The following is a 15,703-nucleotide window of genomic DNA, read 5'->3' as shown; positions in this document are numbered from 1 at the left end:
CGCATAACATTGAGTAGCATCAATAAAAACATATATATAAATGCAGAGAGAAAAGTGCATGAATTCCTCTTTATTTTCCAATACAGCTCAGGTTACGTGTAAATATAAAATAACATATATGTATATACATACAACACACGCAAAATGTTGTTGACTGTATCAGCTTGTAGAGTGTATAGAGCAAAATGAGTAATACCCTGCATACTCACGTCTTATCCCTAAATATGTTGACAGTAATACTTGATAAGATGGTGTGAAAGTGTCTCAAAGTAAAATGCAATGGAGGAGCTATTCATGCTTTGGTACCCTACATAGCTATTGCAGAATGGAGCTAATCGTGCTGCTATTGGTAAGCTTTGAGAGATCAACTGATAAATGATCAATGAAAAATGTTTGTCAGGTAAGAAATATACAGTGTTTCCATGCTAAGATTCTCTCAGATGTAGACCTCTGTTACTATTATTATTCCTTAGCTTTCCTACTCTGTAGCTGCTCAATTAGAATTTAATAAATTTACACGTAAAATATATTAGGACATGTAGTTTGTATATAATGATAGAGAACGATTCAACAGAGTGCTTTAAGGAATATTTAAAATTTGCATCTTCAAACTCACTTTTCATTCTTTTAGCAATTAGGAATCCTTACACTGATGGAATGAGCTATGTGGCAAATACAGTAGTGTTTTGCACCAGAGCTAACTTTTATGCCACTTAAGAAGACACTTACTGCCATCTTCAGGAGCGTCTGCCTTATCCTACAACACACTGCTCTTCTCCGTACGGATAGAGATCACTGGAGTCGCTGAAGATGGCAAGAATCCCATGTGCTCCATTTAAGGTGTAATAAAACAAAGCTAACTCTGCTCCCTTCTCCCTGATAGTTAGAACTGAGTGAAGCAATTCTGATTTAAAAAAAAATGAAACTTTATGCAATTGCATTGATTTGAATAAGTCAGAACACTTGTTTGATTCTACATTTTAAAGCCAGTTACATAGGCAGTATTATTTCCAATAGAGTCAAAACACAGAAGTGTCAGAAACTCTGAACTTCTATACAATAGCACCCTATTCTGCAGAATACCAGTACGGATCTTTAGCTCACAAACTTGCAAAAAAAAAAAAAAAAAAAAAAGAAGTTCTAATACTCCTATTTTACATAAGCAACTGGAAATACTACTGCTGCATTTAACAAAAAGAAAAAATCATTAAAGAACCAGACATAAAAAGGAAAAAGTGGTTCTTGACTACCCACTGCTTTCTGCTTTGGGTAACCACTTATGCCTTACAAAGATTGCACCACATTTAGCACTTATACCACACAAGAATTATGAAGTGTGCAAGACATAGAAAAAGGAATGTATCTTGCAAACAAATCAACAATGTTCTAATATTTCGTTTATTGCATCCTTTTATAAGCAGACAGACCTGCAAGTGACTAAGAAAGTAAATCAAGGTAGATGAGGGATGTCCTATCATATTTTTAATCCCTGCTAATAAGCTCAAACAGAGGAGCTCCCCCAGGCTTCAATGTGAAAACAGAATTCTAATTGCTGTGTGCAATTAATAATTTCTACTGGCAGCTAAGTGGGTATATACGATATATGCATGCAAATTAACAAATTAGTCTCCTGCGTTTTGAAACACTTCTAAAATTCTTCTAATTTTTCAAAATCCTTTTATGAGGAATTGGGTGCCTAATATTGATGTCATCAATACAGATGTCCGTAGTGGGAGTTGCTGCTGCATACAGAAAAGCAAGTGAACTTTTAGTTGAACAATAGCAATTCCAGCCAATTGCCCAAGCAATTCTATGTGGATGCTCTCACTTAATGACAACTCACTTCTATCAGGTAAAGCTAAAACAGGCACCACTCTTCATTAAATTCTGAACAACTTGTGACAAGAACTATTTCAGAAGGAAGACCAGTAATGCAGATCCTTGTAATAAAGAAACTGAATAAATATATCGTTTATGGATCAGAACTACTGTCTGCACTGCTTGAATAGGAGCTCATTTCAGGAGCCCAAAAATTACAGTCTGGCTCCCAAACTCACAAGAGATTTCCTGAGTTTTTGGAAGGAAAATCAATTAGCTTGGCAATCTCTCAATACAGGCTATTTAGTTTATTCCTACCTTGAATCCAAATAACTTGCATGCAGCCAATGTATAATTTACCGAATGATATCCTCACTTAACTGGAAAACAAAGGCAGAAAAATTACCTTGTCTCTGCTATTGCTGTTGTGCTTGCTCACATCTGCAAATTAGTCTGTTACAAATCCAGACTCTAATTTAGCTCCAATTTCCATTCTTTGCAAAGTAGAGTCCCATTTTTACTCAGGATTGCCATCCCATATTAATACATAGGATGTAAAAATAAGTATATAATGCAATCAATTCCCTTTATATTGATAAGCTAAAACAAAATAATATGCAACTTTGTCATTACTGGAGATTTTCTCCAAGAGGGATTTTTCCTCCATTTCTTGAATAAGTGTGACTTTTTGCCATTTCCTGACTCGGTACTCTTCCCTTTTTTTTTTTTTCAAAATCCTTCTACAGCAAGTTAGGTATCTAACAAGGAGATCACATGATGACATGGATGTCTGACATGCAGATGTCAAACTTCCTCCGTGCCGCAAATAAATATTCCCAGCAGATCAGCTCATTTCATTAACTGGTTCTCTTTGCCAAAGTGCCACATCAGATGTTCATGTTGAATTGTTACACATTTTCCGGAAAGTAGCCTACAAACAAAGTAATCCTTTTTCCATAACCACATCTCTTGTTTTAAGTAATAAGACTTTACATCAGTTTAAGAACACAGTTTGCATTAGCACAGTCCCAAAAATAGTCCAAAATATCTTTATTTATTTATTTATTTATTATAAAATAAATGGCCAAGCCATTTATTTTTGTGTCATCCATGTTATAATTAATTCCAGAACAACAAGAACATTCAGCAGAGAGGTCCTTTGCTGGTCTTGGCAGATGATGATGATGATTCCCCACTGACATCTACCTTTGCAATTTCTTATTAGTCGATTCTTAACCTACTTAATACGGCAGAAATTGACAAGAGTAATTTCATGTTTGTAAAGTAGGAAATTGTATGGTACTTAGACCTTACAAGTTAATGAAACCTTTTTTTCAAACTTTAAATCATATCAGCATTGATGACAAATTACTTTGTTAAATTCTCACTTCCTGTATTATCTAATGAAACCATCCTTTGCTTTACTTCTGCCCATCATGCTAGGTGTGAAAAGTCATCAAATGACCCGCTTTTAAAGCTAAAATTTACTTAAAGAATTCATTAACCATAAGGAAACCTCATGATTTTCCAGGAACCTGACATGCAGTTTGTGAACACTTGCAATTATTCTGTAAATGGCAGTACAATTTGACTGTACAAACTGTACACAATTTTTTCTGGGCAATTTTCTTCAAACATGGGGAAATTCTGACACCTTATGGCTATTCTTGTAAATGACTTATTGAATAAGCATGGTCCCAACAGTAGCAGAAGCAAAATGAGCAGCTTAAAAGCTCATTACAGATTCCTATAAAATAACTTACACTCTCTCACAGATGTCACTGCTACTCAAACAAAATATTTTAGTGTCCTTCTGATGAAGACTGGAGTCTTAGGATATTCTCTTGTTCCCCTCCTGGGTTCACCTGTAACTGTCTTTACGCACTATTCCTAGCAGACCAAAGCAAATGGCAGTAATGAGAAATGGTGCCTTCTACTAACATCAGTCCTATCATTCCAGCTCAATGAGACAGCACACAGGGCAAGTATTTATGCTGTTTATACCTCTGGGCAGCCTGTTTTAAAGCCAGTTGCTAGCCCATGACCAAAAGGATGGCTAAACTTACCAGTTTTCCACCAAAGAACAAAAACAGAGCTTCAGCCTATGCTCTCAGCTTTATCTTGCCCCTGTTCCACATCAGCTTTGTCCTGATCTCCTGGTGCTCCTTTTGCACAGGACTATGCTCTTGATCAAAACTGCCAGAAGTCCTTCAGAAACTTTTATGAGCCTTTTTTTTTTAAATTATATGTACAATTACCTGGGTGGAGAGAAAGCAATGAGCAAAGCATGCTGCATCATACTCATTTGTCCCCTTTCGTGGGGACAAAGGGTTAAAGATGGATTGGATGTAAGGCAACAGCCTGCTCTTTGCATCCTTTTTTAATGCCACAAGCCACAACTACTTTAAGCAAGTGTTTTGGTATCTAAGAACCCATAAGTCTATATGGAGAAATAGGCAGTACAGAGTAAACCCCAAGACAGACAAATCACTGTTTACAAACTCCTGCAGATGCAGTAGTTTAATCTAGGACCTGAGAGAGAAATACAGCTGTGAGTTCATGATCAGCATACACTGGCCTAACTGTGGGCTATGCCACGAGAGTATTGCTCTCACGGGACTCTGCTGAATTCAGCCCAGGAGTTTCATGGTTGTGAAATGACTGTTTGTAGGCACTTCTGGAGCAAGACATAGTCTTCCCAACAGCATTTCGTGCATCCTGGAGGCCGCTCGCATTAGTCACGTTCATTAGAGACTGCTATTACAGTAAATTCCCAGCACAAGAATGTAATAACCCACTGCCGTTCTCCGCAGCGTCTAGGACAGCTGTCTCCCCACTGCTGTCATTGCCAGGCTGGATGTGTTGCCATTATACGAACACAGCTAAATGGACCCATTTAAATAGCACCTGCATACCCCATTTTAGTTAGTTTTTGCTCCCCAGCATGAGGCACTCCACGGACCCAGGTGAGCAAGAAGCTCATCCCAGACCTGTACTAATCCAACACTACTCCTTTCCAAACCTCTCCGCCAGCACACAGAAATTTCAACACTCCTTTTCAAAACCAAAAATTGACAGCAGCACAGAGGCTTTAAAATGTCATTTTATCACAAATGTTGTGGAAGTAGGTAGCTCGGGACACGAAGAGCAATAAATCAGTGCCCTGACGGGGCAGAGGGATGATTTGGCAGGTGCAAAGGAAACACACACAAGAGCAGGACTTGAGAAACCCGCTGCTCAGAGCTCCGCACCCTCCCTGCAATCCGCACCAGGCAATTTACCCGACTCTTGCAGAGGGGATTTTTATTTCTCCCCAATAAACCACATGCCGGTTTCGCCGCCGGGAAGCGGGAACCCTGCGGCCCCCGCGCTCTCCGCCCCGCGCCCGCCATGGCCGGGGCGGGGCCTGTGACGTCAGGACGCTCGCCCCGCCCCTTCTCCGCCTCCTCCGCGGCGGCCCAGGCGCTCCGGCTGCCCCGCGCATGCGCAGCGCCCCGTACGACCTTCCCGGCGTGCCCCGCGGCCGGCGGCGTCGCGAGCGGTTTCCGTTGCTCCTCCCCCCGCGGCGGCGGCGCGGCCCCCCCAGCCGCTCCCCCCGTCATCCCCCCCCCCCCGCCGCAGGAGAGCCCGAGCGGGAGGCGAGGCCGCCCCGCTCCGCCGCGCCCTCGAGATGCCCCCCAAGAAGCAGCAGCAGCCGGCGGGGGGCAGCAAGAAGGCGGACCAGAAGAAGAAGGAGAAGATCATCGAGGTGAGCCGCGCCGCGCGCGCAGCGCCCGGGCCGCCCCGCCGCGGCCTGCCCGCCGCCGCCATGGCGGGCCCCAGCGCCTTCCCGTTGTGGCGTGGCCTCCCCGCGCTGGCGCCGGCTGCCAGGCCGCTGCCTGCGACCCTTCCCGGCGCCCGCTGCGGCTCTCGGGTCTGGGCCTCTCCGCCGGGCGGCTGCGGGTGCCGCTCCCGGCGGGAGCCCCGCGCTTTGGCTTCCTTCTCGGTTCGAAACGTGTCTGTGTTGTGTTTTGGGGTACAGCTTGCTCTGCGCGGCCGGGTGAGGGTTTTGTGAAAGTTGAATACAGACAGCTTGAAGGTTAAACGCTATCGTGTGTTATTATAATGTTATTACATTACAATGTTTTGCGTTCCCTTTAATCATCTGGTCCCAAAGTCCCCTTATTTATTTTGGGTTGTAGGTATCTTACTAGGATATCCTAGTAGTGTAAGTCTTCCAGTAAACAGGAAAGCTACATGGAGACTGTCAGGGAAGAGCAGTTCTAGAAAATTAATGTTTGCCTACATATCTTGCCAAGGAAGATAGTTGTCACTGAGTCAGAGGATAGATGCCTATAACGCAGGTGTTCCTTTAGACCTAGCACCAAGGGATAGTGTTTCTGTGCTCCTTCCCTTGGAAACTTTAGGTTGGCCTTGTTGTCTTTTCTCTCTTTATTTTGCTCTTGGCTTCAGTTTTTGTGATGTTTCTGAACCCAGCAACATAGGGAAGTACTTGAAATACTTGAAAATAAAAAGTAATGCTTTGTATGTGGCAATATTAATCTGTACAACGTTTATATATGAGTATTTGAAAATAAAAGTAGTAAGTGATTTCAAGTAAATAGGAGAAGGAGCAAATTAATGGTTACTCTATCTTCCTGTTACTCTTCAGATGTTTCTTCAGATACAATAATTTAATTAGGTGGGTAGTGACGAAACTATTGTGTCCTTTCTTCTTGAGGGTCCTGAAAATATTGTGTGTGTGTATACACATCTGTGATATGTATACATTCCAATATTGAGTTGACTTCTGTGCAAAATTGCTGTCCGTCTGGTCAGTAGTAGCACATGCGAGGGCATTTGGTAAAACTAGTCAAACATGAGGGGTAGAGTAGTATCTTGCACAAAAGCAGCGTTCACTCAGCTCTCCTGAAAAGCAAACTTTGGAGGTGATGCGACAGTGTGTTTTATGCCGCCTTCTAGCTTGTCTGAATTTTGTCCAACCTGTTTTTTGCATCACTTATTTTACTAGAGGATATAATTTGTGTTTAGCTGAAAACTTGAGTGGAATGATAAGCCTTTTGTGATAACTACTTAAACTTGTTCAGCTGTTTAATAGTTTCATAATTAATGGGATCACGTTATCTCTTGATTTAGGACAAAACATTTGGCCTAAAGAATAAAAAAGGTGCAAAACAACAAAAATTTATCAAGGCTGTGACTCACCAGGTTAAATTCGGTCAGCAAAATCCACGTCAGGTAAGCCCTTGATATGTGTCGTCTTTTTTTCTTCTTTTTTTCATTGTGCTGCAGACTGTCATATAATGAAATAGAGAAAAATGGAAATGTTATTCCCCTTTTATTTTGACTGATATAGATTTAAGTAGTTATATTTAAAATACCAGCTCTTTGTTGTTCTTGCAAAACTTCTTTGGCTTTGGGTTTGCTACCTGTGTAAGGATATATTCAGTGCTGGGCTTTTGTGTGCATTTGTTTGTTTTCAAAAGAAAAAGATTTCAAATAATGGGAGTATTTTTCTTTATTTACATTGTGTTCTAGTAGTAGCATAGTTGAACCTAATGTACTTTACTGTACTTGGTGAATATAGGGAATATTTACTAGTATAAACCATTTCATGAGAACCTGAAGCTAGCATAAACCATTTCATGAGAACCTGCTACAGCCAGGTTGTAGCAAACTGTCTACAAGTGAAAGTGCAGTTGTATACTTTTAACTAGTATTATTTCTCATCTAATCTAAAAAAGCAACCATTAAAAGTAAGCACAAATGTTATTAATCTTAAAAGAGGAAATCTTAAAATCCAAAATTCCCATGCAAGGCCTGTGAATCTGTAGCTTTTGGAGTTGTTTAAATTAGTCGAGCTAAAATCACTTGTTTCTCAAATGTGCTTAGCTCTTGACTGGTGGATATCAGAAGCTAATTTTAGAACTGATTATACCTTTCTTACCGGGTGTCATATTTTTCAGTCAGACTTGTCCCTGAGAAGAAAGAACACATTAAGGCAGTGTTGTATCCTGAGGTACAAATGGAAATGCTGTCAAGGGTAAAGAGAGAAAAAAGAAAAAGAGATTTTAGAACCCTAAGGTCCTAGATGTTTAGAAACAGTGCTTTTAGAAACCCAAGTTGTAACAAAAAAAACTGCATCCACTATTTAGATTTTTTTCTGTTTGCTTTTTCTTTTAGTTGATAAACATGATCTGCACATTTTTGATAGGATTTGGTTTCTTTAAGTGTAAAAAACATAGTATTCTGTATGTGGACAAAATGGATCAATTCCCTTTTAAAACTGTTTGTCATTCTCTTGCCAAATTCATAAGAACAAAGTTGCTGTTTATTATTGCGCTATATTTTACCATAATGTGTCGCAAATGTTTATACACTGGTATTGGAGTCCCTGTAGTGGGTGTGTGGTTTTTTTTTTTTTTTTTTTTTTTTTTTTAGGAGAAGAATTAAATCATAGAATCCTGTATATTTCCTGTGTCCCTTCTCATCTGCCTTCATCCCTCACTACCAGTCTGATGCTGATAGCTGAACTGGTACTGAACTGAGAGCTACAGGCTTATCAGTTCTGATAAATAGTGTGCCAAAAGCAATTCTCAGCTGCCACAAACTGATTAGCGGGAGCTGCTGCTTATATAGGTGGCAACAACAAACAAAACAGCCTACTGAAGAGGAGAATCAGAGAAGGTGCTTGCACAGGTCTTGATATAACTGGATCAAGCAGTTTGATTGCTTCTGTGCATCATAGAAGAGCAGCAAGGTGTTTCTCTGCTGAATTCCTTTTAAATGCTGTCTGGTTTTGCATTATTCTCAAATCTCACTTGATTTGCTACCCCATAAGGAAGGATTAAAAGTAACAGTCTGTCCTCTCGTGATACTAGCATTTCACTTCTCTGACAGTTAATATTATCTGAAGTATGTCTATCCTGTTTGAAATATTGATTCTACTAGATGGCACTTGCCATCTATACGAGGGCAAGAATTCTGGCACATTTAGAAATTGAAGGCATTACTTTCCCCCTATATAAACCAGTCTTTATTTTAATATATAGCTCACATGAGGTTAATAATGTCATTCTGATTTTTCTATTAATAATTTCAAATTTGGGGTCATTATAGGCTGCTCAGACAGAAAGTGAAAAGAAATTAAAAAAGGAAGACAAGAAAAAAGAATTACAAGAATTAAATGAACTCTTCAAGCCTGTGGTTGCTGCACAGAAGATTAGCAAAGGTATGAAAAAGTGAATCTCCTAAGTTATGTCTTTTATTAATGTAGTAATTAAGGAAATCCGGGTAGCACTGTGTTCTAGTGAGCTATTTGTGCTACAATGCTGGCTAGATAATAATCATTATAAAATAATGCCAATTTTGATAGTATGCAAATTCCATCATATACCAAGTAAATATGACACTTTCAGGACAGAAGGATTTACCTGAAGGAAGAAGGTGGTACTTCGTGTTAAGTAATTTCCATTCCCAGGAAAGTTTTTTCCATTCTTAGCAGACTTTAAGGCTTATATGTTAACTTTTTAGTATACAGCTTTGGTGTTCTGCTTTGAAATAGTACTAACATCTCAATTTTCTTCATCAAGGTGCTGACCCCAAATCTGTGGTTTGTGCATTCTTCAAGCAAGGGCAGTGCACTAAAGGAGACAAATGCAAGTTTTCTCATGATTTGTCCTTGGAAAGGAAGTGTGAAAAACGAAGTGTCTACATTGATGCAAGAGATGAAGACCTAGAAAAAGGCATGATACTTTTTTTTTTTTTTTTTTTTTTTTTTTTTTAATCTGATTCTGGAACTATGGGTTTTTTTAGGATGGGAGAGTTGTCTTATATTGTGGTTGTATGATCTTGGAAAGCTTGTTTCATGACCAAGGCTACTTCTACCACAATGTTCAAAATTGTCAGTAATAGCGAAACTTACTTTAAAAAGTCCGTTCACAAGTATTCTTTAGACCTTGTTTTAAAAATAAATATTCTCATATGCTATTGGAGAATGGCTTTTAAATTCTGCTGTGTAAAACGTGCATCATAGTGGTAGCAAGGTGTTTAGTGTATGCTCTCCTGTGTAGCTTCCAGTTTCTTCTCGGTTCTATAAAATAGAAGTGCATAAGCAGTAAGTGTAATGAGCAGCCATACTCATTACTCATATTTAACTTTGAGTACTAGCATTTATACCCAAATGTGCAGAGTCTTAGAATTCAGGTTACTTATAATTTTCTTTTGTCTATGGCTTTATCTCTTTCCCCCACTTGGTATGTTGCTGAAATACACTTGTCTACTTTCACTCAGTAGAGACTGGAAACTTGTATTAAAATTTATTTTCTGTTTTCACAATACGTCATGTTCCTGTCTTGATTTGAATGTTTAGCTTCTGGCATCCTGAATGAATACAGAAGTATCCCATAGTTTAATCTCTGCTATGACGCCTGGTAATCAGGCTTCTTCTAATGGCATATTCTTCCAACTTAACACAGAAAACTTTAATGATCTCCCTTGCTCCTCAGGTTATTGTATTTGTGGCCATCCGTCTCCGACTTTCTTTTATTCAGCCATCTCTCTTTTTTCTTTTCTTCTTTGCCCTTCTGCACTCCAGGTAACATATGGATGGGTTGTTAAACTTCTTAGTCTTTTACAGAGATAGACGTTGTGGACCTCAATATATAAAAATACTCAGTCTTGCAGAAAAACTTCTCTTAAGCAGCTAGGAGAGTGAAAATTATACAAAAGCCTAATTTAGTTTCCATTCCATAGGTCATCAAAAATGTAAGAATTTATAAAAAGAAAAAAAAAAAGTGTTTCTTTTCTCTGTAGTAAAAGTTCTAATGTTTATCTTAAATGTTTGTGAAACCATTTGTTATCTTCTAGATACGATGGATAACTGGGATGAGAAGAAGCTGGAAGAAGTGGTGAACAAGAAGCATGGTGAGGCGGAAAAGAAAAAACCCAAAACTCAAATAGTATGTCTTTTTTTTTTTTCATTAGCTATAATAAATGTTTATTAGAAATAGAGAGAATTAAGTGCAAACTGGTATTAGGTAGGGTTATTAATATCTGGAGTTTGTGGATGGAAAACTGTAAAGATAACTTGAGTATAAAATTAGTTTGAGAATATTTCTATTAATGTATCTCAAAGAACAAGGTTGAATGTTCATAATATATTTTTTTGTGTAAAATACACATGAATATTAAATGATATGCCACTACAATAAAAATGCTAAAGAAATTAATAATGCTAGAAAATTCAAATATTTTGATCATCTACGCTAGTCATCTTATTTCAGTGACTGTGTTGCAATGGCTTATACTACCACAAAGCATTTAAGTACTGAGTGACACATAAGTACGTAAATTTCAGTCCGTTCTTGTATTCTGATTGGGGTCATTTGTAGCCCCTGGGATCTACCTACCAGAGTATTTTAGTTTTTTCTTCAGAACTATTTCACCTTGGAGATTAAAAAAAAAAAAAAAAATCACTAAAGAATGCATTGCTAACAACTACTGTGTTATACAGGTCTGCAAGTATTTTCTTGATGCTATTGAAAACAACAAATACGGATGGTTTTGGGTCTGTCCAGGAGGAGGAGACAACTGCATGTATCGCCATGCTCTTCCTCCGGGTTTTGTATTAAAAAAAGACAAAAAGAAGGAGGAAAAGCAAGATGAAATTTCTTTAGAAGATCTAATAGAAAAAGAGGTAAAGTTCTCAGCTGGTTGGTGGTGATATCTGCTTTAGTATTCTGGAGAGCAAATCCCTAGTGAATAATTAAAAAGTTTAAAATATTATTTATATAGGTCTGTGCACTAGGGTGAAGTTTGTATTTGCATCATTTTAAGGTTCTAAACAAAAAAAAAAACTTGAAAAAAATATATTCAGTCTTAGCGAAGGTATTGCTATTTCTTTTTCTTTCGGGGCCTTTTATTTCTTATTTCAGTTTAACTGGTTAAACTTCAGTTCAGTTAACTGTTACCATTGCTTTTATGGGCCTTCCTGATTTCCAGTTTGCTGCCTACCTAATTCTTTCACCGCATCTCTTACGAGGAAGCAACAGCCAGAGAAGGGGATGTCATGAAGACACAACTTCTCTCCTTACATTCGACAGCCTTGCCTGGCAGTCTCAATCTGAGCAGAACTTAAGCTAACACATCTCCTGCAGGCTGTTGATATCTTTCCCTCTTCGTGTTTCATGTTAACTTTTACGTTGACGAGTCTCACTAACTGGGAAGATATGTGCTGAGTAAAACTTTTATTTGGTGGTACATGCTTAACAGTGGTAGAAGTGCAGAGGAAATGAGGGAGAAATGTTTTCAATTAGTCTTTGACAAAGATAATTAAATTTAGTACTTACTGTAGCCTTTGGGAACGATTTCTAGCCTTAATCAGTCTTTTTATTTGACAGCGTGCTGCTTTAGGACCAAATGTTACCAAAATCACTCTAGAGTGTTTTATTGCATGGAAGAGAAGAAAAAGACAAGAAAAAATTGATAAGGCTGAGCAAGATATGGAAAGAAGGAAAGCAGATTTTAAAGCTGGCAAAGCACTGGTGGTATGTTTTACACTCCAATTCTTAATGTAAAAAGAAAGAGTGCGTAAGTTAAGCAATAAGTTAGCTGGCCTGGAGTTGTGTGTGGCGTTTTGTGTTTTATTTATTTATTTAATAGCAGTATAAATTTTGTGAAGTGATAACTTTATTCCTCTGTCTTTGAATAGATCAGTGGACGTGAAGTATTTGAGTTCCGACCTGAGCTGGTTGATGCAGATGATGAAGAAGCAGATGACACCCGTTATACTCAAGGAACAGGAGAGGATGATGATGTGAGTTTTCTGTTACTTACTAGGTTTGCAAAAAAAAGAGAGCTTTTATATTCCAATTAATATGCTTGGTTTTAAAATTTACCATTATTGACGAGTATATTTTGTCAAAACTATACCTGTTTTCAGGTGGAAGACCCAGTGTGCATCAATGATGTGGATTTGAGCCTATATGTCCCAAAAGCTGTGGATGAGACTGGTATTACTGTGGCTAGTCCAGAGCGATTCAGCACATACACTTCAACAGACAAAGATGGTGAGTTCATTATTTAGGAATATGTAATAGGAGACTGAGTTGATAAGGACTTCTCAGAAGACAGATAAAATAGGTACTTGAGTTGCCGAAAGGTAGCATTTATTTTAAAACAGAGCCGTCGTGGTATCTAGTTATTTCTTTATTCTGCAAAATCAGGATGCTTTTAGTCTCCAAGCAGTCTTTTTAGGCCAGGTGTCAATATATTAAGTGCTACATGCTTCAAATTTGAATAAAAGGCAATCTATATATCCACTTTATATAAATTCCTGAGATATCTGGGATTATTCTATTTTTTTCTTTCTTTCTCTCTTCATATTTAGTAAACAGCCGAATGAATAAATACCAAAAAAAAAAAAAAAATCTTCATATGTTCTAGCTAACTTAAACTAGTTTGTAATTTCTTATAGCAAAAGCTTGTTTTCACTGTACTTCTGGTATATGTACCCTGATCTTACTCTGAGGCTTTTAAGTGCAGATGCTTAAAATTGTAAACGATTTGACTGGTTGTGAAAATAGTTTGAGGAGTTAGGCCTAAGTTATTTTTCTATCTGTTTTAGTAATTGCTGATCCAAACCTGCATTGTAATCAGATGTATACAACCTAGCATTATAAAGTCCACATATAAATTTTAAATGAAGTCACTTTATGTAGTTTCAGAACTTTAGAACTTCATTAGTAGGAGTGGTATGGTGATTGACCAAGAAACTAAATGGATGACATAATAATTACTTACATGGAGACTTGTAATTATTTTTATTTTCAGATAATAAATTAAGTGAAGCTTCTGGTGGTGAGATAAACAACAGTGAGCAAAATGATTTAGACGAAGATAATGATGGAGATGGGGAACTGGAAAACGGAGTGATTGATGCAGTTCCAGTTGATGAAAATCTCTTTACTGGCGAGGACTTGGATGAACTAGAAGAAGAACTAAACACTCTTGATTTAGAAGAATGAATGCAGAAGCTCAAATGGGGATTGAAATCTATGTGACAAAGTGAAAACTGACTACGTTTTTTCCCTTTTGATTAGAATTCTTAAACAGGATGTTTATGGTTTTCCAGCTGATTCTGAAGGGCGCATCATATACCAGGAATACTTTCCTTCAATCTCCAACTACACCAACCTTGACTATGCTCACAGCAAAATATACAGAGTAGTTCATAATAATCTGACAGCTGACTTTGCAGAAAAAGAGATTATAACTTTCCACTAAAAGTAGGAAGTGTAACTGCTTTGCCAGTATGCAAGTAAGTGGGCAAGTTGATACCAGGTACAGTATAAAATGAAAGTGAATGTTCTTCACCAGAACTGCATATTAATAGTGATTGTGTTGATTTAGAAACTGTCTAAAGTGGATTTAGGCAGTATACTCTAATGGAGCTGATGCAGATGATGCTTCTTTAAGTGTTGATTAGCTTTATTCGATCAGCTGGATACTGAAGATACATATTGTGAACCGATACATCTTACAGTACAATATGGTGCCCTCTGTTTAAAATGTTTTAAACTTTCCCATGACCTTTTGCCAACAAAGCTGTAAATAAAAAATTATCAACTTTAAAATACTTGTGTTGACTTTTTCTCTCTTAAGATACGATAACAAACTGCTATAATGCATATCAATAAGCATTTCCTCTCCAGCCTGTCCTGCTGCAATAGTGAAAATGCTCGCTTCTGCTAAACTAGGGCTCACTTTAATTTGAAGTCTTTTTCTACAGTTTGTGTGGAGAATGAGATTCAGCTGCTGCCCCTGGCTCCTGCTATTCTTACATCCTGCCCAACACTTAAAATGTGTTATGCATTTCTCATTGATGTTTGTCTGATTCTTTTCCCACTGTGCTTGTGTATTAGCTAAGACTGCAAGCTCTGCAGAGCAGGGATGTTATTCTCATGGTCTAAATGCCTACCATATCTTTGGTATTCTATAAATAGCACAAGATCGTGCAGTAGTAACGCTTGGCTCTGAAAGGAAAGCAATGGATTTTATTTTGTGACCTGCAGGGGGAAATAATCCCAGGTCTAAATTTCTAAAATGCTTTTTTAAAAACAAACACCTGCTATAAAGATTTTTCTTTAAAGTGGTGGTTTATCTAGAAATCTGTAAGTTAGAATCTTATTCATCAATGCTTCCTAGTCATAGCTCTAATACTGGTTGCAGAAGTGTTTTTGTACTATTTACAACTTGTGTCAATAATTTCTTTTTTTTTTTTTTCGAATTACTACTAAAAAACCATCAAGACTCATGGCATTGTTGGTAAGATCAATTTGACAGCTTTTGAGCAGTAAGGTTAGCTTTAATGGGTTATTTCTGACTTTGCTAAATTGATTTTGCATCTTGAATGCTATTTCTAAAATAACTGACAGACGTTTTTTGCTCTTTCGGAGATCTTTCTGGTGGAATACTATTGTTTTGTTCTTTCCCTCCTCTATAGGAATGTGAAACAGAACAAGAAACATTTGAGAGAGAGGCCTACTGAAATTGACTTCTAAATGTAAGTGTTTAAAACAAAAACTTGCCATATCAATCAGGTAATAAATGTTTATTTCTGAAGAATTTCCTACTATGGTGGTAAATAAACATGCTGACAGTATTGCATTGATACTGACCATTGAGAATGCATTCCTATTTGAAAGTATGATACATCATTTTTTGAAATGTTTTATTTACAAAAGCAATAAATATTGATATAATGATATCTATGGTTAGGAGAAAGTTTTCTACTTTCTACTATCTATCCTGTCAGCTCATTCTGCATTTATGATTGTATTTGTTCTTGGAGGTCTTCTGACGTCTTGTTTGGTTTGTCTAAATT

The 15,703-nt window shown here is 37.8% G+C and overlaps 1 protein-coding gene across 1 annotated transcript; it reads left to right on the top strand.

The window, feature by feature from the left end:
* The first annotated feature begins 5,415 nt into the window (after positions 1–5,415).
* ZC3H15 (zinc finger CCCH-type containing 15) lies at positions 5,416–14,403 on the top strand. The gene is made up of 10 exons (XM_088526987.1): positions 5,416–5,566; positions 6,955–7,056; positions 8,938–9,049; positions 9,411–9,563; positions 10,687–10,778; positions 11,333–11,515; positions 12,219–12,365; positions 12,530–12,634; positions 12,761–12,887; positions 13,651–14,403. The coding sequence occupies exons 1-10, from the start codon at positions 5,489–5,491 to the stop codon at positions 13,842–13,844; spliced, it is 1,293 nt and encodes a 430-aa protein (XP_088383113.1). The 5' UTR covers positions 5,416–5,488; the 3' UTR covers positions 13,845–14,403.
* The last annotated feature ends 1,300 nt before the right edge of the window (positions 14,404–15,703 follow it).

Source organism: Tinamus guttatus, unplaced genomic scaffold, assembly GCF_059628265.1.
Source record: "Tinamus guttatus ecotype Peru unplaced genomic scaffold, ASM5962826v1 Tinamus_guttatus_pri_ptg000260l, whole genome shotgun sequence".
NCBI classification, from domain to species: domain Eukaryota; kingdom Metazoa; phylum Chordata; class Aves; order Tinamiformes; family Tinamidae; genus Tinamus; species Tinamus guttatus.
This window is presented reverse-complemented; position numbering and strand designations above follow the sequence as displayed.